Raw genomic sequence first — 24,920 nt, 5'->3', positions numbered from 1 at the left:
AAAATGCCTGGCATAGGCAAATGTATTTCTTCTCTGGTCAATTTCATTAACGTGGAGCAACGTAATGGGTTCCTGACCAGACTATACCTCTTGATGAGGACCACCATTGAGGGAGCACCATAATTTTTTTTATAACGTGGTTCTACAACCAAGACATAAGTGCTGAATTGCAGGAAGAAAACACGGTAAGTAAAGCAACAATGCTCTGACACAAGGTCATAAAATGTTGTTTTGTTCAAGTGCTGGAACTATTCAATGAAGCTGACAATCCAGATCAGTTAACCCCTGGAGGTTTCGAAGATGCAGGAGACAACCTTGAGATGCAAGTGCCAGCCACTATCATAGTAAAATATTGATTTGGCTCAGAGTGGGCAATGAATGACATTCCATAAGAGCAAAATACAAATGCATTATTTGATTACAAAGTCTCCAATGACAAGGAAAATATAAACAATGGAGCAATAGTGTTTTGGTTAGATAAGGTAAGACACTTGTACTAACCTCATTAAGGTGTTTATAAGTCATATATTTCAAGGGGTATATTTTATTACTGTTAATTACCAGAAGTCTTAAAGCTTTACAGCTTAACTTTTCAAGGCATGGGTCAACATGTCAGTAAAATGATTTCATGCCATAATTAGATTATGTCACCCGTTAAAGAGGAAATGTAGGCCTACTTAATTTGGAAACAATCCACTTAATTTCAGAGTAATTGCACTCAGTGAAGTCAATGAAGGCACTGCACTGACCAGTATATAAGACATGTATATTAGACCTGTATACAAGACCTGTATATTAGACTTGTATTTTAGACCTGTATTTTAGATCTGTATTTTAGACCTGTATATTAGACCTGTATATTAGACCTGTATATTAGACCTGTACATTAGACCTGTACATTAGACCTGTACATTAGACCTGTATATAAGACCTATATTTTAGACCTGTATATTAGACCTGTATATAAGACCTGTATATAAGACCTGTACATTAGACCTGTACATTAGACCTGTACAATAGACCTGTACATTAGACCTGTATATTAGACCTGTACATTATACCTGTACATCAGACCTGTACATTAGACCTGTACATTAGACCTGTATATAAGACCTGTATATTAGACCTGTATATTAGACCTGTATATTAGACCTGTATATAAGACCTGTATATTAGACCTGTATTTTAGACCTGTATATTAGACCTGTATATTAGACCTGTAAATTAGAGCTGTATATTAGACCTGTACATTAGACCTGTATATTAGACCTGTATTTTGAAAGAAAGAAAAAAAAAAAAACATATTGTAAAGTGGTTATCCCACTGGCTATAAGGTGAATGCACCAATTTGTAAGTCGCTCTGGATAAGAGCGTCTGCTAAATGACGTAAATGTAAATTTATTTTAGACCTGTATATTAGACCTGTACATTAGACCTGTACTTTAGACCTGTACATTAGACCTGTATATTAGACCTGTATATTAGACCTGTATATTAGACCTGTATATAATACCTTTATATAAGACCTGTATATAAGACCTGTATATTAGACCTGTATATTAGACCTGTATATTAGACCTGTATATAAGACCTTTATATAAGACCTGTATATTAGACCTGTACTTTAGACCTGTATATAAGACCTGTATATAAGACCTGTATATTAGACCTGTACATAAGACCTGTATATTAGACCTGTATATTAGACCTGTATATTAGACCTGTATATTACATCTGTATATTAGACCTGTATATTAGACCTGTAGATTAGACGTGTACATTAGACCTGTACATTAGACCTGTATATTAGACCTGTATATAAGACCTGTATATAAGACATGTATATTAGACCTGAATATTAGACCTGTATATTAGACCTGTATATAAGACATGTATATTAGACCTGTATATTATACATGTATATTAGACCTGTAGATTAGACCTGTATATTAGACATGTATATTAGACCTGTAGATTAGACCTGTATATTAGACATGTATATTAGACCTGTATCTAACTGCATTCTCATGTTTCTTTTCTTTTTTTCTTCTCTCGCATTTCACGTGTTTTACGTCCCATCTATATTACTACCTTTACTGTGCATTGTTGGGAAAGAGCTCACAAGTTAAACATTTCACTGTACTGTTTTATACCTGCTGTATCCTGTGCATGTGACAATAAAACTTGAAACTTAAGTCGATTGAGCACATCAATGTCTTGAATACAATTATTCTGCAAACTCGCACGCATACTGACAGGAAATGACAGTATAATAACACGTATGACACTATTATAACCATAGTTAACATCTAGGGATGTTAATGACAATGACATGAAAAATAACCATGTTACCTGAATTTCCCTTGCGTGGTATATGATAACCAGACCAAGGAGAATGATTGTAGAAAGGCTTATCAGGCATTTTAGAGCTAATGAATACAAGGACTCCTGTAAAAGAAAAATAGCAATAGTAATACAACACATGTATTCATGCAACAAACAGTACTACTCTTTAAAAAAATAAAACGAAGATTCTTCTGTATTGAATCATTATAAATTAAGAAAATGTCAAGACACTCAAAAATAAAACATGTAAGGTACGCCTATATATTGGATTTGCACATAGTTCAATATAGTACAAGGCTATATTAGTAAACCCTATCTAAATGCTCTTAACGCTTGGGATACCATGTGTCACTATGTCAATGGAGCATGTAAACTCACCTGGACTAAAAGATCGAGAACCTATCCAGCCATGCAAGGTATGGCTGATTGCATGGTTTACGGGATAAATCTTCAGTCTTCACTGTCTAAATATTTGATTTGTAAATAAAACAAGGCGACTATGCTACTACTGGTTTAAACCACTTTAAAATCAAACTTGCTGTTTTTCCTGGTCCACACAACATGCCAGTCAATTAATTCTTCCGACCTAGATGTAACTGCACTGTACCGGGATTGAGTTGAATACGCACCTTTCCATAGGCTCCCCATGAGAGTTCAGTCTCTATAACCATAACAACGATCCCAAACATCCCAAAGATCAAAGCATAGTCGCTGAGGCGCTTCCTTTTCTCAAACAAGGCCCTTCTATGTCCAAGCTTTTGCCCAATGTTCTGGTTCTTCTTTTTACCCGATTTACTGCCACTGTTGTTACATCCACCCCCTCCGTCTCCGGATGCGTAAGGCATCAGGGTGGTCGAATTGTTCTCTGGTTTAGATGCTAGGGTGTCGGACGCATCTGCGGTGGAGATTGGTTGTAAAGGCTGGGACTCTGAATCAAACTCGTGTAGGTTTCTGCGGGACGAGCTCAAGTTGCTCAGCGGCCGCATTACGCCGCCGTTGTATCTGCAGCTGCTCATGGTTATTTCGTTATACGAGTTACTCTCTTTGTGGCTGCTGCTCGGGCTGCCCCGCTGCGGATTGTGGCAGTGCTGATGGTGGTGATGTCTGGATGAACTACCATGACTGGAGGGCGTGAACTCACAGACGCTAAATTGACAACCTTGTCTCGAAGACGTTACGGATGGTGTCTTTAAAGTTCCTTGAGTGGTCGGCGACGTCCCGCGAAAAACTAGGCTTTTTCTTGCATCACAGGTACAGTTATTACAGGTGCAGCATTGGTTGCGCTGTTTAGTGAACCGTTCCTCTCGTCTGCAGTAGTGCTGATACTTACAGTGATGCTGGAACTGCTGCTCTTGAAAGAAATCGTTCTTCAACTGCAATGGGGTTTCCATGTCAGTGCTGCTGTTTAAAGCAGCAGTCGGGTACCACCATGCACCCGCCGAAGGGCGTTGTGGTAGGTAAAGGAGGACAGCTACAGAGCAAGATTAGACACATTTCGGCTCCTGTAGAATGTAAGCGATGCCTCCGATTGGATAGACAGGACCAACACAACTGTCTTGACGTCATTGAAAAGGTTGCAACATCTTTTCGAATATTCATCCAAGGAAAGTAGCATGTCAGTAGAGAAAAAAACTATCTTACAAGTGAGACTGCTGAGACTGCTCATGATGAGGAATAAATTCCTTGAGGGTGAAATATTAGGTTATTCCATAGGCTCCTAAACTAAGCCTACTGTACATTGGACCTCTCACCGATGTTCACACTGATGTTCACTGTAATGTAACAGTGGGGTAGCCTACCATGTACACTAAAACAAATGTGTTAAACAACTCATATTATGTATTTTTTGGTGTACACAATGTCTATGTGGGTGCCAAAAAAAAATGAAAACTTGGATTACATTGAAAATGCACATATATCCATTGCATTCATGAAATAACAACCAAAACAATGTAAAGCCTTATAAAGATGTAGCCTAAAAGATAGCACTGGAGTTTTTTCATCATCCAATATTATTCTGGTTAAAATACCTTTTATCAGCATGCACTATTTTAGGCTGGTGTTGAAGGTAAGCGATAATAATAATGAAAACATGTTTTGTGCATTTTATGTAGCCTAGCCTACTGACACAGATAAGTCACCAGAGGATTTTGGCGGTGGTGGGTTTGAATGGGCTCACTGGCTGCCGCACTGAATACCGCAGTCGAAAGCACGTCACGGCTCTATAAAAATGTTGATGGTAAACGGGCAACGTCAGCACCATAGGAAAAAACCTTTTGTCACCATGAATGACCCATGCCAATGTCTATGTATTTTGCTAATGAACAGCTAAATTGTGTTAATGTCTCTCTCATTATCTACAAAAAATCAACTGCTGCCAAGACTGGCACTTGGACACATTTGGGAGCCCAAAAATATACCCCACTCCTGGGATAGGATAATATATTGGAGATAATATATTGGAGATAATATATTGGAGATAATATAGCCTATTATTTTTAAGCAGTTTATGTTTAAACAACCAAACCTCTCAATTAATCAAGTGTTTGTTACTAGGGCTAATCCTGTAGCCTACTCTTGAACATGGACAGTGATAGGTTGACTAGTTGCTTATTCCAGATTAGTTACAATTACATTATTCAGGATATAATACATTGTTCACGGTCAGAATAGAACACATGCTATAGTATCACTCAAACCCATTGTCTATTATTTTATCAATCCGTAGTAGGCAGCCTATGCGTAGCGGATGTGCTGATTGATCCACTCAAGATGTTGGAGGTGGATATTAAATTCACAAGGTATGTGCCTGTTCATCTTGGTTACAATTATTGGTCACAGACCATGTGACTTGCAATCCAGCCAGACTGAGGGCAGCCGTCTGAAACCTCAGATTGACGTGATCACTGGTGGCGTTGTTATTAATGGAGTGGAGGAGTTCTCTCACCCGGAGGAAATATAGGTAACTGCTCGAAATTGAGCATCTGGGGAGCCATAAAGCAAAGCCTGAACCCAATCATCCACAAGTCTCGGGTGCAGCTGCAACCACAAATTATTATAAAATGTGTTTTAAAGTATTTTTTAAACATCCAACATCTTAGTTCTCTCAAACTAGGCCTAATATTGTATTTTCTAAATCCTGAATCAGAATCCTGCCTGTTTAGGCTATCTGGTTGAAATAGACTATTCAAATAATTGTGGGGCTCAATATATAGTAGACTACGTGGTTAATAAAACTCCAATCCCCTCTCGAATTATGAAGGGATCTCCAGTTTAAATCAATTAACCTACGCACCAGTGACTCCAAATCTTGAAATGAGGGGAGCTGTCCAAGGTCCTGAAGAAAAGTAACCTACATCTGTCACCTACAGACTATGTTGTCCCTTTAAATTATTTATTATTATTTTATTTTACACGGGATCGCAATGCGCACTTGTCTCTGATTGGCTGGCCAGACTGCCCACGTGCCGTTTTCGGAATTCGTCGGAAACAAAGTTGCTAGCTAGCTAGCTATTTTAGCAATGAAATGTAATGAAGCGTTGTAAATATGTTTATGTAATCAGTAAAGAGGACGCCTGATGGCAAGAATGTAGCTAGCTATCTTACGAGTCTAGGTCAGAGGTAGAATAATTCACGTGCACGTTGCAGAACGCATCTTGCATGCATGAATTAGCGTCGTTAGCAGCATCTATCTCCATACGCGGATTGCAAGGTAGCTAGCTAGCTAATCAGCGTCAATCGAAAAACAAAATAACGTTTGAAATCCTCTCTGGTGAAGGATCCATTAGCTAGATTGCTATTCTTGCCGACAGCGAACGGTCATGTAGGCCGGCTTGTTTGATTTCACGATGATGCTTGTTAGCTCGAACACATATTTAACACTCGACTGCAGCTACCGTAGTCAATTGTTGTGAGCTCATTTTGATAGGATAATACTGTAGCAGCTAGCTGAATCGAAGAATATTACAATGAGGAATCAAAGAAGATTTATCAACCATAACACAGACTCAGTGAATGAAGATCTCACGGGGCAGCAAACGCATGGTAATAGAGCACACTTACGGTTGTCTAGGACACAGCTTTGGTCAAAATTTACTTTTCGTGGCAGGTTAGGAGAATTAGGAAAATAGTTAAGGTTACCTAACATGCACATTTGGACGTCAATTGGACAAAAGCTGTATCCCTTCTAGACATGACCCTTGCTTACATAGACCACACATTTATTCAAGAATTTCCGGTTGGGGTTCGCAAAGGTGGTCCCTGTAGTGCCTGATACCAGACCCAGTATTGACACTGGGATGTAAACCAAGACATGTTTGGACAATATTTACTCATATAGAAACCCCAACCAAGACCAACTACCTAACAAAATAAGGCATCTTCTCGCCAAATAGTCAACATGCCCACCCAGCTCCCACAGTAGGCACTTTTGTGTTGAGTCTTTTTGCTTTGACATTTTTCACTTGCAGAGACTGTTGTCCCGGAGACCCCAGAGCTCAAACGTCCCCCAGGGCCTGGATCAGTGAGAGGCATGGACAGTGTGGTACTAGACTCTGATTCAGATGAGGAGATATCAGGGTCCTCCATGATGTTGTCGGGGAAGTAAGTTAGTTGCTACCAAACTCATCTAAATAATGTAGATCAGACTACACCACTCTAGGTTTACACAGGGTTGAGAAAAGCACATGTATTAGCATATATCATCAAGATTCTACTAAAGTTTACCTGGCTCCATCCTTCTTACCTGCACCATGCCTTCAACACAATGCATGTACAAGTGATTAGGGGGATTTGTCACACCTGTGACATACTAATAGGCAGGTGGATGTACTGGTGCCATACACATTGGTCACATACAGTGAGTGCTTGACTTGTGCAGGAGCTCACTAGAGCTGAGTACCGGATCCTCAATTGTTCTACTGCTTGAGCTCCTGTTCCTCTTTATAGAATATTAGCTCAACAGTATTGTGGAGCTCCTGCACCTAAATATAAACAGTACCGGCACCCAAATTGAGGGACCTATTTCAGTCCAAGTCAAGGACTGGACACATACACACACTAATCAAAATCGTGAGGAAATGTTTTTAATGATTCAAGACTCATGTTTTCTTTGATAAAGGAGTCTGGAAAAGGAACCAGTTATGGGTGCTGTTATCATACTGTCAGATGAGGAGGGAGAGGTGGAGATGAAAACTACTCTACAGAGAAATGGCGGCCAGCTCCCCAAAAACATATCGGGAAGTCAAGGTAAGGGTTCATTCATCTTATCCCTGGCCTTAATACTTGCTGTTGCACAATTACATTCACAGTGGTGCAAACAATACTATTGAATGGAATGGAATCTGCTGTTTCATGTTCTGTAGCCTGCTCTGTGACATGGAGGTCAATGAGTTAGTGAAACGTTAGCCCATTCATAGATGCTAACAACCTTTAGTGCCTATTGACGATAGTATTGCTTATTCTAAACATTAACACGCATCGCTTGCGGTACAGTTTTGGAAACATAAGGTTAAATTACTACACACCTTTTTATAGGGTTAGGGTTCACACACAGCCATATTTCCATGTTACAGCGCTTGTTTACGGAAAACAGAAGGAAGACAGTGGACTACCTGTGTTAATTAGCTATCTCTGAACACCTGTGTGTGTAACGGAAGAAGGACGCCAGAAACGTGTTTAACTGTGTTAAAACTGGTTAAAACAGTGTACAGTAAGTGTATATTTTACATTTGTGAAATTACATTACTTTGATGTGCTATGAAAGTAGAGGGCTTTATGTTTCTAGAACCGTATCAATGAGAATCGATTCACTTTTTAGATGGCTTTTTTGGTTGCCAGAGCCAGTTTACCTCTGAATATAACATATAAGGTCCATGGATGTTAAAGGAGTAGGCTTTAACAGTACATTCTTGGGTTAGTGAAACATGAACATGAAAAGTACATTTAACTGAGAAGTGCAGGACATACCTTGAATTAATCTCTGGGGCTTCTATTCCCAGCACCACAAACTAGATGCAGTGTGGTGTTGTTCGTGCTGTGTTAATATGCCCCCTTAATGTCCTGGTTTAGACCCAGACCGTAAGAGGAGACTAGAGGTGTGTGACAGCTCCCAGCAGAGTGGGACATCCAACTCCAGCAAGAAACCAGCCCTCGAGGAGGATTCAGTGGTGAGTCCACCTGTCTGCACTCCTATCCAGCCTCCCTGACACCCCAAACCAGGGTGTGGGGGGGTGCATATTCAGTTTACACCTGACATGTGAGTCATCTGTGTTGAGCTAGAGATTTACTAAAGCAATTAAGCTAAAGTGCCACGCTCAAGGGTACAAGAGCTGCATGCCCCACCTGAGATTTCGACCTCCAGGTTACCAGTTTATTACCCTGGCCAAGATGATGTACTGCCACCCTGCTTGTTCATGTATTATTTGTCATCTCCAGTACAGAGGGGGTAGGCTTGCGTGGGGATGAGCTCACACTCTAATTGGTCTGTCTGCCTTGGGACTTCATGCGCCAATGTGTTTCTGTCCCGCCAGACAGATGATTCTGAGGATGAGGGTCCAGAGCCCAGCTGGAAGAGCCAGGAGGACATGGTGAGGAAACTGCAGACTAAGTTTCCCCGTCTGGTCAAGGAGGTGAGGCTTCCATTGGCTGTAGAATTCCACTCTGCCAACAACAGGCCCTGTGTTCTGTCACTGCAGTTCCACAACACATTCATCAGTGCCTTAAATGTTGGCAAATGTGAACTAATATTGTTTGAAATGAGTGGGAGTTGCATATTAACGTTTCATATGAATAATTTATTTTGACAAAAAGGTGTTTTGTTGTTTACGACTATCTGTTTGTCTTATCCTGCATACACATAGGAGCTTAGAGAAGTGCTTCTCGAGCATGATTGGCACTTTGAGGACACCCTAGAAGCACTGCGCATGTTTTCCGAGGAGGGTGAGAGTTTTGTGTTTCATGGTGTGTGTCTCTCTGTCTGCATGTGTTTCTATGTGTGCCTGTTCTTGAGTGAATCCGTTTATACAAAACCAAAACATTATTTTAGGTAGCTAGTTAAGTCCCTGGCTGTCTTGCAGCCATATAGTTTCCTTTGTTTCCTACGTTGTTTTAAGGCAATGTACACTACCAGTCAAAAGTTTGGACACACCTACTCATTCAAGGGTTCTTCTTTATTTTTACTATTTTTTACATTGTAGAATAATAGTGAAGACATCAAAACTATGAAATAACACATGGAATCATGTAGTAACCAATAAAGTGTTAAACAAATGAAAATATATTTTATAGTTGAGATTCTTCAATTAGCCACCCTTTGCCTTGATGACAGCTTTGCACACTTTTGGCATTCTCTCAACCAGCTTCATGAGGTAGTCACCTGGAATGCATTTCAATTAACAGGTGACCCTTCTTAAAAGTTAATTTGTGGAATTTCTTTCCTTATTAATTAATTGAGCCAATCAGTTGTGTTGTGACAAGGTAGGGGTGGTATACAGAATATAGCCCTATTTGGTAAAAGACCAAGTCCATATTATGGCAAGAACAGCTCAAATAAGCAAAGAGAAACGATAGTCCATCATTACTTTAAGACATGAAGGTCAGTCAATATGGAACATTTCAAGAAATGTGAACGTTTCTTCAAGTGCAGTCACAGAAACCATCAAGTGCTATGATGAAACTGGCTCTCATGAGGACCGCCACAGGAATGGAAGACCCAGAGTTACCTCTGCTGCAGATGATACGTTCAATAGAGTTACCAGCCTCAGAAATTGCAGCCCAAATAAATGCTTCACAGAGTTCAAGTAACACACATCTCAACATCAACTGTTCAGAGGGCACTGTGTGAATCAGGCCTTCATGGTCGAATTGCTGCAAAGAAACCACTACTAAAGGACACCAATAAAAAGAAGAGACCTGCTTGGGCCAAGAAACACGAGCAATGGACATTAGACCGGTGGAAATGTGTCCTTTGGTCTGGAGTCTAAATTGGAGATTTTTGGTTACAACCGCCGTGTCTTTGTGAGACGCGGTGTGGGTGAACGGATGATCTCTGCATGTGTAGTTCCCACCATGAAGCATGGAGGAGGAGGTGTTATGGTGCGGGGGGGTCCTTTGCTGATGACACTGTCTGTGATTTATTTAGAATTCAAGGCACACTTAACCAGCATGGCTACCACAGCATTCTGCAGCGATACGCCATCCCATCTGGTTTGGGCTTAGTGGGACTATCATTTGTTTTTCAACAGGACAATGACCCAACACACCTCCAGGCTGTGTAAGGGCTATTTTACCAAGAAGGAGAGTGATGGAGTGCTGCATCAGATGATCTGGCTTCCACAATCCCCCGACCTCAGCCCAATTGAGATGGTTTTGGATGAGTTGGACTGCAGAGAGAAGGAAAAGCAGCCAACAAGTGCTCAGCATATGTGGGAACTCCTTCAAGACTGTTGGAAAAGCATTCCAGATGAAGCTGGTTGAGAGAATGCCAAGAGTGTGCAAAGCTGTCATCAAGGCAAAGGGTGGCTATTTGAAGAATCTCAAATATAAAATATATTATGATTTGTTTAACACTTTTTTGGTTACTACATGATTCCATATGTGTTATTTAATAGTTTTGATGTCTTCACTATTATTCTACAATGTAGAAAATAGTAAAAATAAAGAAAAACCCTTGAAGAAGTAGGTGTGTCCAAAATGTTGACTGGTACTGTATATACTGTAGGTAGCCCAACATCCCTCCCAGGACCTGCAGGCTGATTCTGTTTCCTTCATCAGGGGAGAGTTCCAGTCAAGGGGACACTCAGGCATCATCATCAGCTAGTTCAGCTCCCCAAACCTCAGCACGTCAGGCAGCCCCAGCAGCCAAACCCCCTGGTCGTCCCACATCACTACCTCACAAGCCTACCATTGGGACCGTAGATAAGACCATCAATAGGCCGACTAAAGGAGCAGACAGAAGGAGGAGGGTGATTCCAGAGCCAGGCACCAGCTCTGAGGACGAGGCCAGTGATGACTTTGATGAGTCTGCTGAGGGCATGAAGCTGAACTCTGATGACTCGGGCTCAGATCAGGAGGTTGGAACAGGGTCTATTGTGAAGGGCCAGATCCTCAGGTTCTTCCAGGAGGCATCGCTGGACGAGCTGTCTCTCATCTCTGGCTGCTCTGTGAAGAAGGCTCAGAGGATTGTCGAGCTGCGCCCATTTAACGAGTGGGAGGATCTGGTGAGTGGCATAACGAACTTGTGTGCATGGGTATGTGCACACACACACACACACACACACACACACACACACACACACACACTTGTGAGTGTATAAGATGTTTTCTTTTCAGCATGATTCATTACTGAATGCACAGTGTTACTATGACCTCTCCAGGTTCCAATTGAAGCCTTACCAGCTAGCTAATTGGTCTAAGTTGGCTGACTCGGCTACATCAGAACAACCTGAGCGTAACCTTGTGTGGATAAAAGATTGTGTGTGTGTGACCCCAGGTGGATGCTCTCGACAGAGGGAACGGCCTGTCCACTGATCTGGTGCAGGGCTGCCGTGTGGTCCTGAGAGAACGGGACGTCGTGCGCAGCCTCATGACCAAGTGTGAGAAAATCACCAACAAGATGATGCAGGACGTGACCCAAGTAGTGGAGCGGGACAAGGGTTCCCAGAAACAGCCAGAGATCCTCAACAGCAAGTGGGTTTAGCTGCTGTTTTTATACTAATCTGACACACACGTTCAGATAGTTATGTAGTATGATTTTCGTCGACAACACAATCTCATACATGTACATAGGCAGTCTTGAACACTATTTTCATCATTACTGAGTTCCCTGTGTTAATATGACCTCTCCAGATACCAGTTGAAGCCTTATCAGCTCATTGGTCAAAATTGGCTGACCCTGCTACATCAGAACAACCTGAGTGGAATCCTTGCTGATGAGATGGTGAGTTGTTATTCCTGACCAGTCTGCAACAGCTTATTTCAGATCCTCTTAATCCTGTGGTAATGTGATTGGGAAGCAGGCATCTCTTTTTGTTGTACCAAGTCGGTCTCTGAAAAGTAGAGTGTTTGTAATGCACCACCTCCTGTCTTTTGTTGGCAGGGTTTGGGGAAGACCATCCAGGCCATCTCATTCCTGGCCAGCCTGTACCAGGAGGGCAATAAGGGCCCACATCTCCTCACTGTACCTGCCTCCACACTGGGTGAGCTTTGGGAGTAGTGCTGCACACAGAGATTTTATGGTGCCTTGAGATCTGCATAGATAAAATATTAAAGTGTGACTTTACTATCTTTTTAAGATGTCTTTTTACAATCTGTGAAGGTTTTTTAACATATTTTGCTTCTCTGTTGCAGATAATTGGGTACGGGAGCTGAATCTGTGGTGTCCCAGGCTCAAAGTCCTGGTGTACTATGGTGAGTGAATCTTCTATTCATTCTGAATGGTGTGACTCATCATACTGTAGTTGTCATGGGTCAGGCTTTATGTTTATTTGATTATACAGACTTCAACCCGTTGGTTTTAGTCACCATAAGTGACAGAATTACTAAATATAGATACAGTCTAGATGGTCCTATTTATATTGTGTGTGTGTTTAGGGTCTGTGGAGGATCGCAAGTACCTTCGATATGATATTCTCAACAAACAGGTCGACTACAACATCATCATTTCCACGTAAGTCTAAAATCTGAGAATGACTGTTATGCAAGAATGAGGAAAAAAATATGTCGATGTGCCCTTGAGCAAGGCACTTAACTCTAATTGCTCTGGATAAGAGTGTCTGCTAAGTGTTTAAAAATAATAATAATAATATGCACGGAACTGCACTTGAGTCTAGTATTCTACAGGTTCACATCCTACTGTCTTAGCTACTGTGTGTCTTCTGAGCAAGACACTTAGCCCTAAGTGCCTCAGGTAATATCTAGCAGAATTAGTGGCAATCTTATAAAACCGTCAGCCATGTAAGTCACCTTGGCTGGGCTTCTGCTAACACGATAATATATTCAGGGTTTGACTAAACCTGAAAAGTTCCTCGTAAACTGGACCTGTGACTCATTCATACTTCATGGTAATCAAGCGATTGCCATGCCTCACAGACTACTTGTGAGGATCTTGTGTGTTTGGTATGGCTCCTTGAGCTGCTCTGTTTCTGCTGCTAGGTACGCTCTCACCACCAGCAATGACAACGACCGCAGCCTGTTCCGAAAGCTCAAACTGGAGTATGCCGTGTTCGATGAGGGCCACATGCTGAAGAACATGAGCTCGCTGCGCTACCGCCACCTCATGGCCATCAACGTAAGTACATTGCGGGGGTTGGGGGGGGCTGGGTCACCTTGGTTGATAACAGGCATTATTGGTTGATGCGATAATGATTTTAAGATAAGTCTTAACTTTAGCCTGTAAACTGTTCCTCTACCTGCCTGAACAATGTCTTGTTTATCTCCTGTGAGTCACCCCACTTTCTTCCTTTTCACTGCAGTGCATTCTGATACCTTTTGTAAAATGGTGCTATACAATGCACTATATTAATCGAATCAGATTTGATTTTGATGTGATCTCAGGCCAAGTACCGTCTGCTGCTGACTGGGACCCCAGTGCAGAATAACCTCCTGGAGCTCATGTCCCTGCTCAACTTCATCATGCCCAATATGTTCTCCAGCAGCACTGCACAGCTCGCCAATATGTTTGCCATGGTGAGGCTAGAACACGTGCTCTATGGGATCACTCCAAAATATTCATCTTAGTATGCAGCAAGTTTGACTCATCCAGTCAAAAAGTCTAGCTAAATAAGCCCACTGACTATGCTAAGATTTCCTTTGAATAGATTGAATCTTTTATTTCCTATTAGAAATCATCAGAGGAGCAGAGCAGCTTTGAGATGGAGAGGATTGCTCATGCCAAACTCATCATGAAACCCTTCATCCTCAGACGTGTCAAGAGTGAGGTAAGGAACCGCTCAGTCTAAACTCATTACCAGATAGGGTTATGGCATGACTTGGGACAGTGATACTCTACCACAGTGATATATACTCATGGTTCATTTTGAGTTCTACTGTGCTATATTCCCTTAGTCTCCCATTGACGTCAATGCATGACTAAGTGAAAAATCGATTTAAGTGGAAGTTAGGATTCGCCCCAAAGGGACTTTCCGATGACATATGACTGGATCGACTTGTGTCTCTGCCTCAGGTGCTGAAGCAGCTCCCAGCCAAAGAGGAGAAGGTGGAATTCTGTGCCATGAGTGACCAGCAGCAGCAGCTCTACAACACCTTAATGCAGAAGCTCAAGGGATCCATCAATGGAGAGAGTATGTTAGGGAGAGGAGGAATGAGAGAAAGGCATCTGGTTCATTTGAAAAGTGATGGAAGGCCTAAGAGAATATTAAAAAGCAACACAAGTAGAATTTTAAGATGCACAGATTATCTGATTTTAAAACCATATGTTGCAAATGTGTCCTCCACAGAGAGAGAACTGACCAATGTGATGATGCAGTTGAGGAAGATGGCAAATCATCCACTGCTGCACCGGGAGCATTATACCACTACCAAACTAGCTGCTATGAGTCAACTCATGCTCAAGGTCAGGCCTGAAAACTTATTGGTGTTTTAAGAGAATGTTTTGAATGGGTTTGTAACTGCTATTGAAGGGGCTGTCGGAAGCTAAGGGCATTACAGTGTGTATTTTGGTCAGTCTGTGATTGCTTTGACTCAATTTGACCCTTAACCCCATCAGGAGCCGACCCACCGTGAAGCAGACCCAGCACTGATCAAGGAGGACATGGAGGTCATGACAGACTTTGAGCTGCACCGACTTTGTCTGCAGTACCCGTCCGTACAAGACTATCAGCTGAACACAGACATGCTCCTGGACTCAGGAAAACTCAGCCTGCTCACACAGCTTCTGGCCTCTCTCAAAAACAAGGTATGAAAGCTACAGTGGAAGTGGATCAAATGGAGACAGCATCTTTATTATGCACTATTAAGCCTTGCCTGTTGTGATCCAGCTATAGCCTTCTCCATCTCCCTCCCTGGCAGTTTCTTCGCCCCCCATAAAACCAGTCACCCTTTTATTCCCCGTCCCTCTACCTGTCAGACACTTCATCTCTTCACTGCTCTCAATTACAATCACTCTTTTCTTGGCTTTCCCCCTTCCAACATGCAGTCAACCACCTCTATATTTCTCTTTCTCACTCTTTCTTTCTCTCTGATCCCTCCGGTCCTGTAGTTATTAATCACAGTGACTGTGTTTCTCTGTCAGGGGGATAGAGTGGTGCTCTTCAGCCAGTTCACCATGATGCTGGACATTCTAGAGGTGTTCCTGAAGCACTTGAAGCATCGCTACATTCGATTGGATGGATCAACGCCCATGTCTGACAGGTAGGACTTGTCTGATGAATCAGGACTTTGAACTCTGTCCCTACATCCGCAAGGCACATTGTTTTTTTCCTGTACTTACCATTCTGTTCAATGAGTGCCTATAGCACAGGCTGTACTTGTTTAGAAATGTATCAAATTATGTATGTTTCAATTAGCTGTTAATTTATCTCCTAATAGGATATGACAGGCCTTTGTCATTTAGGAATGGATTGATACATAGAAGGGACTGAAAATGGTCACAGCTAGGGTTTTCTCCAAGGACATTATGCAAATTAAACTGTTAATCACAATTTTAAACATTTTCTTGATAATTATGCTTATTAATAGAAATATCTTAATGTCCATGAATGCCTTTATGGACATTAATAGATATGTTAATTCTCCCATCCTCTTGTAGAATCGTGCTGATTGACCAATACAACACAGAGTTGGACATCTTTGTGTTCTTGATGTCTACTAAGGCTGGAGGCCTGGGCATCAACCTGGCCTCAGCCAATGTGGTCATCTTGCACGACATTGACTGCAACCCCTACAATGATAAGCAGGCCGAGGATCGCTGTCACCGTGTCGGACAGACAAGGTCAGTGAGGAAGGGGAAACTATGTTTACAAGCAAGCAATTTGCTAACGTTACCCGCCATACCCAGGCTATGTGCTTCCTTTGAGTTTGTGTTGCTCATACAGTAGATGTGAGTGTATATGCCCTGTAGTAAAATTCTGGCATCTTTATGTTGCAGGACTGTGAAGGTGATCAAGCTGATCAGTAAGGACTCCATAGAGGACGGCATGCTCCGCATCGGTCAGAAGAAACTCAAACTGGAGCAGGATATGACTGCCTCTGAGTCCCAGGACGGTGAGCTCATTATCCCCTCCTACCTCTCACATTAACCACAATATACTTTACCGCGCATGCTCATACCAACACATACCAGCATTCATTTTCATATAGCCTGCCAATGAACATATTCACTGACAGTCGATTATAGATTTTACCGTCTAAAACTAGATGCATTTCCTTTGTCAGGCGATGAGGACTCGATACCAGAGGACATGGCCTCCCTTCTGAAGGCATCACTGGGGCTGTGAGGATTTTTCCATTTGTCTGGAGGGGTCCTCAAGGTTGTTGATTGTCATGGCATTCAGAGAGCCAGTTTCGCGAGGCACCCACGGCAAGGTTATTTAGGAAAACATTTTATTTTAGGAAAACAGCTAACTTCCTGCAATTCTACACATTTTGCCATGAGGCTGAGAGAAAATGTTGATGTTTTAAAGATAATTTCCTGCTTTGTAATTGAAAGGTTGTTGATTGTCAGGGCATTCAGAGCCATGGATGCGGCATGTCTCCTCTTATCTTCACTGTACTTTATGTACAAATAGTTTCTTAAGGCAATGAATTTATGTTGTTTATAAGGAATTTTGTGTCACTGTTGCAACAATTTTTAATAAAAGATTACAAGCAGTGATGTCCAATTTTCCATGATTATATGTGGGCTACATTCTGAAGCGCAGGCGCAGTCTGGATGGCTGCGCAACTGTATTGCAGTGATGATCGAATCGTGCTGCCAAGACCAGGTTGAAAATGAAAAGAACAGGCAGAACATTAGCCAGCTAGCCTAGCTGTTTTCCATGTCTAAAAGTAGCCAACTCGAAAACACTCAGTCAACTACGAAGTGATAACTTTATGCAAGTTACTCTCAATATTACTGGGATTTTTTTCTACGTCAGAACATGTTTTACTAACCGGTGAACCTTAGTGTATTCAGATAAACTAGCTAATTTAGCTAGTTAGCCAGCGTTGTGAATGTGTTTCTCGAAATTCATACTAGATTGAGCTAGTATGGGTAGGCTTGACGTTCTAGGAGATTGGCTTGATTAACTAGGTAGCTATCTTAAGTATTTTTACTTTGTAGTCTTGTTCCAAAATCTTTGTATTACTACTGTAACAAAGTTTACAATAACGAACATGAGTCAAAAGCTTCATAGCTATGCTTTTAACTGTCAATTTTGTTACTTACGTTTTATTTACAACGGAGTAACTAGCAAACTAGCTAACACGTTTCCCTAGTATAAACGGTAACGTCATCAAATGGATACATGTATAGATACATATATTAATCTATACATTCATCCGATAAAGTCTAGCTAAATCATTACGAAAGGAATACTAATTCTAAGGTTATACCGTACTGTACCTAAAGCATTGTTTTTTAAGACAAATTACAACAAACATCGGTGTAATCAAGCCTTATATTTTGGGCTATGATCGGGGAAGACGTGAAGTAGCCTAAATGCCTGAGTTTGTTACAGTGCCTTCAGAAAGTATTCATACCCCATGATTTATTCTACATTTTGTTGTTACAGCCTGAATTCAAAATGGATTACATAATTTTTTCTCACCCATCTACACACAATACCCCATGACAGTGAAAACATGTTTTTAGACATTTTTGCAAATAAGCATTCACACCCCTTTTGCTATGACACTCCAAATTGAGCTCAGGTGCATCCAATTTCCATTGATCACCATTGAGACGTCATCACAACTTGATTGGAGTCCACCTGTGGCCAATTCAATTGTCTGGACATGATTTAGAAAGAAACACCAGTCTATATAAGGTCCTTCAGTTGACAGTGCATGTCGGAGGAGAAACTACACTGAACAAAAATATAAATGCAACATGTAAAGTGTTTGTTTCATGAGCTGAAATTAAAGATCCCAGAAATGTTCCATATGCACAAAACTCTTATTTTCCTCTAATTTTGTGCACAAATTTGTTTACATCCCTGTTAGTGAAAATTACTCATTTGCCAAGATAATCCATCCACCTGACAAGTGTGGCATATCGAGAAGCTGATTAAACAGCATGATCATTACACAGGTGCACCTTGTGCTGGGGACAATAAAAGGGCACTCTAAAATGTGCAGTTTTGTGTCACAACACAATGCCACATGTCGCAAGTTTTGAGGGAGTGTGTAAATGGCATGCTGACTGCAGGAATGTCCACCAGAGCTGTTGCCAGAGAATTGAATGTTAATTTCTCTACCATAAATGTCATTTTAGAGAATTTGGCAGTACGTCCAACCGGCCTCACAACTGCAGACCATGTGTATGGCGTCATGTGGGCGAGCGATTTGCTGATGTCAACATTGTGAACCGAGTGCCCCATGGTGGCAGTGGGATTATGGTATGGGCAGGCATAAACTACAGACAATGAACACAATTGCATTTTATCAATGGCAATTTGAATGCACAGCGATACCGTAATGAGATCCTGAGGCCCATTGTTGTGCCATTCATTTGCCGCCATTACCATGTTTCAGCATGATAATGCATGGCCCCATGTCGCAAGGATCTGTACACAATTCCTGGAAGCAAATGTCCCTGTTCTTCCATGGCCTGCATACTCACCAGGCATGTCACCCATTGAGTATGTTTGGGATGCTCTGGATTGACGTGTACGACAGCGTGTTCCAGTTCCCGCCAATATCCAGCAACTTCGCACAGCCATTGAAGAGTGGGACAACATTCCACAGGCCAAAATAACAGCCTGATCAACTCTATGCGAAGGAGATGTGGCACTGTATGAGGCAAACGGTGGTCACACCAGATACTGACTGGTTTTCTGATCCACGCCCCTAAATTTGTGCAAAAAAATAGAGAAATTCAATTTTTGTGCATATGGAACTTTTCTGTGATCTTTAATTTCAGTTCAAGAAACATGGGACCAACACTATACATATTGCGTTTATATTTTTGTTCAGTGTAGAATTGTGATGAGGCTTATATTTGGGGAAGGATATAAAACAATTTGTGTGAAAGTTTCCAAGAGCACATCATTGAAATATTCATCTACCCAGACTCTGCCTAGAGCTGGCCGTCCAACCAAACTGAGCAACTGGGCAAGAAGGTCCTTGGTCAGGAAGGTGACCAAGAACCCAATGACCAATGACAGAACTGCAGAGTTCCTTGGCTGAGATGGAAGAACCTGTCAGAAGGACAACAGTCTTCACCAATATGGGCTTCATGGGAGATTGGCCAGACGGAAGCCACTCCTGAGAAAATGGTACATGACAGCACGCCTAGAGTTTGCAAAAAGGCATGCGAAAGACTGAGAAGGCAAAAGATTCTGTGGTCTGATGAGACAGAAATTGAACTCTTTGGCCTGAATGCAAAGCGCTATGTCTGGCCAAAACCAGGCACAGCTCATCACCCGTCGAACACCATCCCTACCGTGAAGCATGGTGGTGTCAGCATCATGCTATGGGGATGCTTTTCAGCGGCAGGGACTGGGAGACTGGTAAGGGAACAATGAATGGAGCCAAATACTGGCAAATCCTTGATTAGAACATGCTTCGGAGTGCAAATAACCTTAGACTAGGGCAAAGATTTACGTTCCAACAGGACAATGGCCCCAAGCATACAGCCAAAGCAATGCTGGAATGGTTTCAGAACAAGAACGTGTAAGTCCTTGAATGGCCCAGCCAAAGCCCATACTTGAATCCCATTGAAAATCTGTGTAAAGACTTGAAGATTGCAGTTTGCCACTCCCTATCTAACTTAACAGAGCTTGAGAAAATCTGCAGGGAAGAATGGGAGAAAATCCCCCAAACCAGATGTGCAAAGCTGATACAGACATACCCAAGACGACTCAAAGCTGTAATCGCTGTTGAAGGTGCTTCTACAAAGTATTGACTCAGGGGTGTGAATACTTATGTAAATTAGATTTCTGTATTTCATTTTCAATATGTTAGCAAAAATGTCTAAAAACATGTTTTCACTTTGTCATTATGGGTTGTTGTGTGTAGGTGGGTAAATTTTTTTTATCCATTTTGAATTCAGGCTGTAACACAACAAAATGTGGAATAAGTAAAGCGGTATGAATACTTTCTGAAGGCACTGTATTCTTCAAGATGCATATGTCAAAATGGCCATTGAATGAACAGCAGGAAATCTTCCAGCCTTTTTTCATTTTATCAAGCAGCAGGGTCTTTACCATCTTATATTTCAGCAATATGAGTCATTGCGAGTTTGAGGATATAATCCTGCACTTGAACGACAGGATTTCATCCATCAGACAGGTCTTGGAGCTGTGGACAATTGGTATGATGATCTGGTACGTACGGGGCATGTCTCTTGTCGAAGGGATTACTTTTATCTCATGTAGTTAGTGTTTCAGCTAACAGAGAAGTGATCTCACCTCATCAAACAGGAACTCAATGGTTTTCTGACAGCATCAGGTAATACATAACTTTCTTGAAACTTAACTTAAAATGTATGCCCCATTTTCAGCAAAAGATCATGACAAACGGATCATTCTAGGGAAGATGGGACAAGATGTCCTTTCAATAGATGGACTCTTTGACCAGTTTGAGAAATGTGTTGGCCGCCAAAAATACCTACTGAAGAATTTAAAGGTTTTGCATGCATGTTTCACATTGCATTTTTAGACGGATCCTTTTTAGCTTGTCTGGATTGCAATATCTTAAAGTACGCTATTTGTCCTTTATGTCAGTGTGAAATCCGAGTTGTAATTATAAACCTAGACTGATAATGATTGACTGTTCTTTTTGTCACAGGAACTAGAGGAGTGCTTCCTGAAGGATGGAAAGCACCTTAGGGACAACATGCCCACACACATGTCAAGGAAGGCACAGCCAGCAGTCTAGTAAGGATACTGTGTGTGTTGGAGGATGTTATAAGAGGAGAAGCTACAGAGTACCAACCAAATGAATTGTAAATGTGTTTGTCCTCTATTTTGCCTCCTTTGATATCCCAGTGGAAGAGGGCCTGTGAGTCAGAGTGGACCTGTAGATGTGCAACCAGCCCAGCAGGAGCACCCCAGGAAAACCTCCAAGAACCAGATCAGAGAGATGGAATTCATCACCTGCCCAGAGTTTAAGACCATCCCTCAATGAGTCCCCCTCAAGACTATCTGTATACTGTAGTGCAGCTTTATTTATTTAAGATGTTACTGCAGATCTGGCAGTTTTACCAGTAAAAAAATAAATAAAACATGTTTATAATATATCTCTTTCCTCTGTATCTCTCTTTCGCTCTCTAGGTACATGAAAGGCTGTGTGACATATGACCAACTGAACGCTGCTGTGGAAAGCATTAACACAGCCGCAACAGGGAAGTACAAAATCATGCACCAGCCAGTAAAATCCTGAATAATGCCACACGCAAGCTTCATCAGCGATTATTAAGGAGGAAGAGAACAAGGACACTAAAGGTACCTCACTCAAACTACTGTTCTAAAGAAGTCTCTGTGCTTTGTTTCCTTATGACACACAACACGGTTGATCATTGCATTGCTGCTGTTGTAGGAGTTGCGTAATTTCTTCCAAGAAAGGGACATTATCTTCTGACCCAGATACTATTGTTCTGACAACATTTGATCAAGGATGGCCGCCTGCATACTGATGGGAACTAACTAACTTCCTGTCTCAATACTCCTGTGTTCCCCTACAGGTCTGTTTTTCATTGTAGAGGCGGACATTAAAGAGTTCACTCGGGTGACAAGCGCTTCCAGGGCATCCTCAACATGCCAGCGTCTGCGAGAGCAGCGAGGAGGAGGTATCACACGCTACGTCCTGCTGTGAAAGGAGCAGAGATGGAGAAAGGGAGCTTGTCATTTGTATTTGTATTTATTAGGGATCCCCAAAATGTTTAATACCACCATACAACAATATCACAATGTGTGCGTATGCTTGTGTCTATACCTTTGTGTGTGTCTCTTCACAGTCCCCGCTGTTCCATAAAGTGTATTTTTACCTGTTTTTTAAAATCTGATTCTACTGCTTGCATCAGTTACCTGATGTGGAATAGAGTTCCATGTAGTCATGACTCTATGTAATACTGTGCGCCTCCCATAGTCTGTTCTGGACTTGGGGACTGTGAAGAGACCTCTGGTGGCATGTCTTGTGGGGTATGCATGGGTGTCCAAGCTGTGTGCCAGTATTCCAAACAGACAGCTCGGTACATTCAGGTTGTCAACACCTCTTACAAAAACAAGCAGTGATGAAGTCAATCTCTCTTCCACTCTAAGCCAGGAGAGACTGACATGCATGTCATTAATGTTAGCTCTCCGTGTACTTTTAAGGGCCAGCCGTGCTGCCCTGTTCTGAGCCAACTGCAAGTCCCTCTTTGTGGTACCTGACCACACTACTGGACAGTAGTCCAGGTGCGACAAAACTAGGGCCTGTAGGACCTGCCTTGTTGATAGTGTTGTTAAGAAGGCAGGGCAGCGCTTAATTATGGACATACTTCTCCCCATCTTAGCTACTGTTGTATCAATATGCTTTGACCATGACAGTCTACAATCCAGGGTTACACCAAGCAGTTTAGTCACCTCAACTTACTCAATTTCCACATTATTCATTACGAGATGTAGTTGAGGTTTATGGTTTAGTGAATGATTTGACCCAAATACAATGCTTTTAGTTTTGGAAATATTTAGGACTAACTTATTCCTTGCCACCCATTCCGAAACTAACTGCAACTCTTTGTTAAGTGTTGTCAGTTGCTGTAGTAGCTGACGTGTATAGTGTTGAGTCATTTGCATACATAGACACACTAGCTTTACTCAAAGCCAGTGGCATGTCGTTAGTAAAGATGGAAAAAAGTAAGGGGCCTAGACAGCTTCCCTGGGGAATTCCTGATTCTACCTGTATTACGTTTGAGAGGCTTCCATTAAAGAACGCCCTCTGCATTCTGTTAGACAAGTAACTCTTTATCCACATTATAGCAAGGGGTGTAAAGCCATAACACATACGTTTTTCCAGCAGCAGACTATGATCAATAATGTAATTATTGGCACCCTTGATAAAGATGAGCAAAAAATACTGTATAAAATAAATACAAATACTGAGCTATAATTGCTCAAAGAAATACATTTTGTTTAAACGTAAGTGCAGTTAACGTGATTTTCCTGCTTTTTTTATATTTCCACAATATGAAGTCGAAATAACACCTGGTTGCCTCAGCCAGGTGGCTGCCACTTGGCCGCATAATATTCTGTATGGAGGAATGGTCTAAGACCCGAACCCCCCCCAAAGAAAAAGGCTGTGTCGTTATCATCGCAAGGGGAGGGTGCTAGAGTATTGAAAGCGGGTGCCAATAATTTTGACACTTCTAAAGAAAAACTTGTAGAACAAAATCTCTTTCTCTGAGCAATTGTATAAAATATAATTTCCCCATTTTTTTGGGGGGGGGTTAGCACACATTATAGCTCAGTATTTGTATTGATTTTAGTCTTTTTTTGCTCATCTTTATCAAGGGTGGCAATAATTATGGACCTGACTGTAATTGGCTACAACAGGACAGTATTGACTGAGAGAGGGGGTGAAAATAAAAAACCTAACTCTATTGAGAATAGTGGTTGAGGCTGTTAACGTTTATGTGCCTGGTTTAGATTATTTATTTATTTTTGTGTGGGGGGCGAGGGGCTTACAGTGGGGAGAACAAGTATTTGATACACTGCCGATTTTGCAGGTTTTCCTACTTACAAAGCATGTAGAGGTCTGTAATTTTTATCATAGGTACACTTCAACTGTGAGAGATGGAATCTAAAACAAAAATCCAGAAAATCACATTGTATGATTTTTAAGTAATTAATTTGCATTTTATTGCATGACATAAGTATTTGATCACGTACCAACCAGTAAGAATTCCGGCTCTCACAGACCTGTTAGTTTTTCTTTAAGAAGCCCTCCTGTTCTCCACTCATTACCTGTATTAACTGCACCTGTTTGAACTCGTTACCTGTATAAAAGACACCTGTCCACACACTCAATCAAACAGACTCCAACCTCTCCACAATGGCCAAGACCAGAGAGCTGTGTAAGGACATCAGGGATAAAATTGTAGACCTGCACAAGGCTGGGATGGGCTACAGGACAATAGGCAAGCAGCTTGGTGAGAAGGCAACAACTGTTGGCGCAATTATTAGAAAATGGAAGAAGTTCAAGATGACGGTCAATCACCCTCGGTCTGGGGCTCCATCAATGATCATGAGGAAGGTGAGGGATCAGCCCAGAACTACACGGCAGGACCTGGTCAATGACCTGAAGAGCGCTGGGACCACAGTCTCAAAGAAAACCATTAGTAACACACTATGCCGTCATGGATTAAAATCCTGCAGCGCACGCAAGGTCCCCCTGCTCAAGCCAGCGCATGTCCAGGCCCGTTTGAAGTTTGCCAATGA

At 41.7% G+C, this 24,920-nt stretch overlaps 2 protein-coding genes and 1 pseudogene across 4 annotated transcripts in view; 2 read left to right on the top strand and 1 right to left on the bottom strand.

The window, feature by feature from the left end:
* The window catches only part of LOC121541756 (small conductance calcium-activated potassium channel protein 2-like), a 35,044-nt gene extending 31,075 nt beyond the window's left edge, over positions 1-3,969 (bottom strand). Inside the window, exons 1-2 of one of the 3 annotated variants that reach the window (XM_041851040.2) lie at positions 2,976-3,969; positions 2,353-2,448 (exon numbers count right to left, since the gene is read on the bottom strand). In XM_041851040.2, coding sequence (XP_041706974.1) covers positions 2,353-2,448; positions 2,976-3,737 — 858 coding nt within the window. In that variant the 5' untranslated portion in view covers positions 3,738-3,969. The remainder of the gene's footprint in view (positions 1-2,352; positions 2,449-2,975) is intronic. The other 2 variants (XM_041851038.2, XM_041851039.2) reach the window with 2 other exon arrangements.
* Positions 3,970-5,802: 1,833 nt separating this feature from the next.
* Positions 5,803-17,172, top strand: LOC121541755 (SWI/SNF-related matrix-associated actin-dependent regulator of chromatin subfamily A containing DEAD/H box 1B). The gene is made up of 22 exons (XM_041851037.1): positions 5,803-6,390; positions 6,816-6,948; positions 7,466-7,593; positions 8,416-8,513; positions 8,877-8,975; positions 9,207-9,285; positions 11,119-11,564; positions 11,837-12,033; positions 12,193-12,283; positions 12,443-12,542; positions 12,694-12,753; positions 12,937-13,012; positions 13,498-13,633; positions 13,900-14,031; positions 14,187-14,282; positions 14,528-14,645; positions 14,802-14,917; positions 15,071-15,259; positions 15,596-15,714; positions 16,112-16,294; positions 16,451-16,566; positions 16,738-17,172. Exons 1-22 carry the CDS (start codon positions 6,315-6,317, stop codon positions 16,797-16,799), a joined length of 2,850 nt encoding a protein of 949 aa, XP_041706971.1. The 5' UTR covers positions 5,803-6,314; the 3' UTR covers positions 16,800-17,172.
* Positions 17,173-20,848: 3,676 nt separating this feature from the next.
* LOC121541190 lies at positions 20,849-22,385 on the top strand (annotated as a pseudogene).
* Positions 22,386-24,920: the final 2,535 nt, after the last annotated feature.

Source organism: Coregonus clupeaformis, chromosome 27 (assembly GCF_020615455.1).
Source record: "Coregonus clupeaformis isolate EN_2021a chromosome 27, ASM2061545v1, whole genome shotgun sequence".
Classification (NCBI taxonomy): domain Eukaryota; kingdom Metazoa; phylum Chordata; class Actinopteri; order Salmoniformes; family Salmonidae; genus Coregonus; species Coregonus clupeaformis.
The sequence above is the reverse complement of the archived record's forward strand: the minus strand, read 5'-3'. Positions and strand labels throughout refer to the sequence as shown.

Coding starts and splice junctions, on each gene's coding strand:
- LOC121541755 (XM_041851037.1), top strand. CDS start 6,315: ATGAGGAATCAAAGAAGATTTATCAACCATAACACAGACTCAGTGAAT. Junction 9,286..11,118: donor GCGCATGTTTTCCGAGGAGG/GTGAGAGTTTTG, acceptor TTCCTTCATCAG/GGGAGAGTTCCAGTCAAGGG. Junction 13,013..13,497: donor TACAACATCATCATTTCCAC/GTAAGTCTAAAA, acceptor TTCTGCTGCTAG/GTACGCTCTCACCACCAGCA.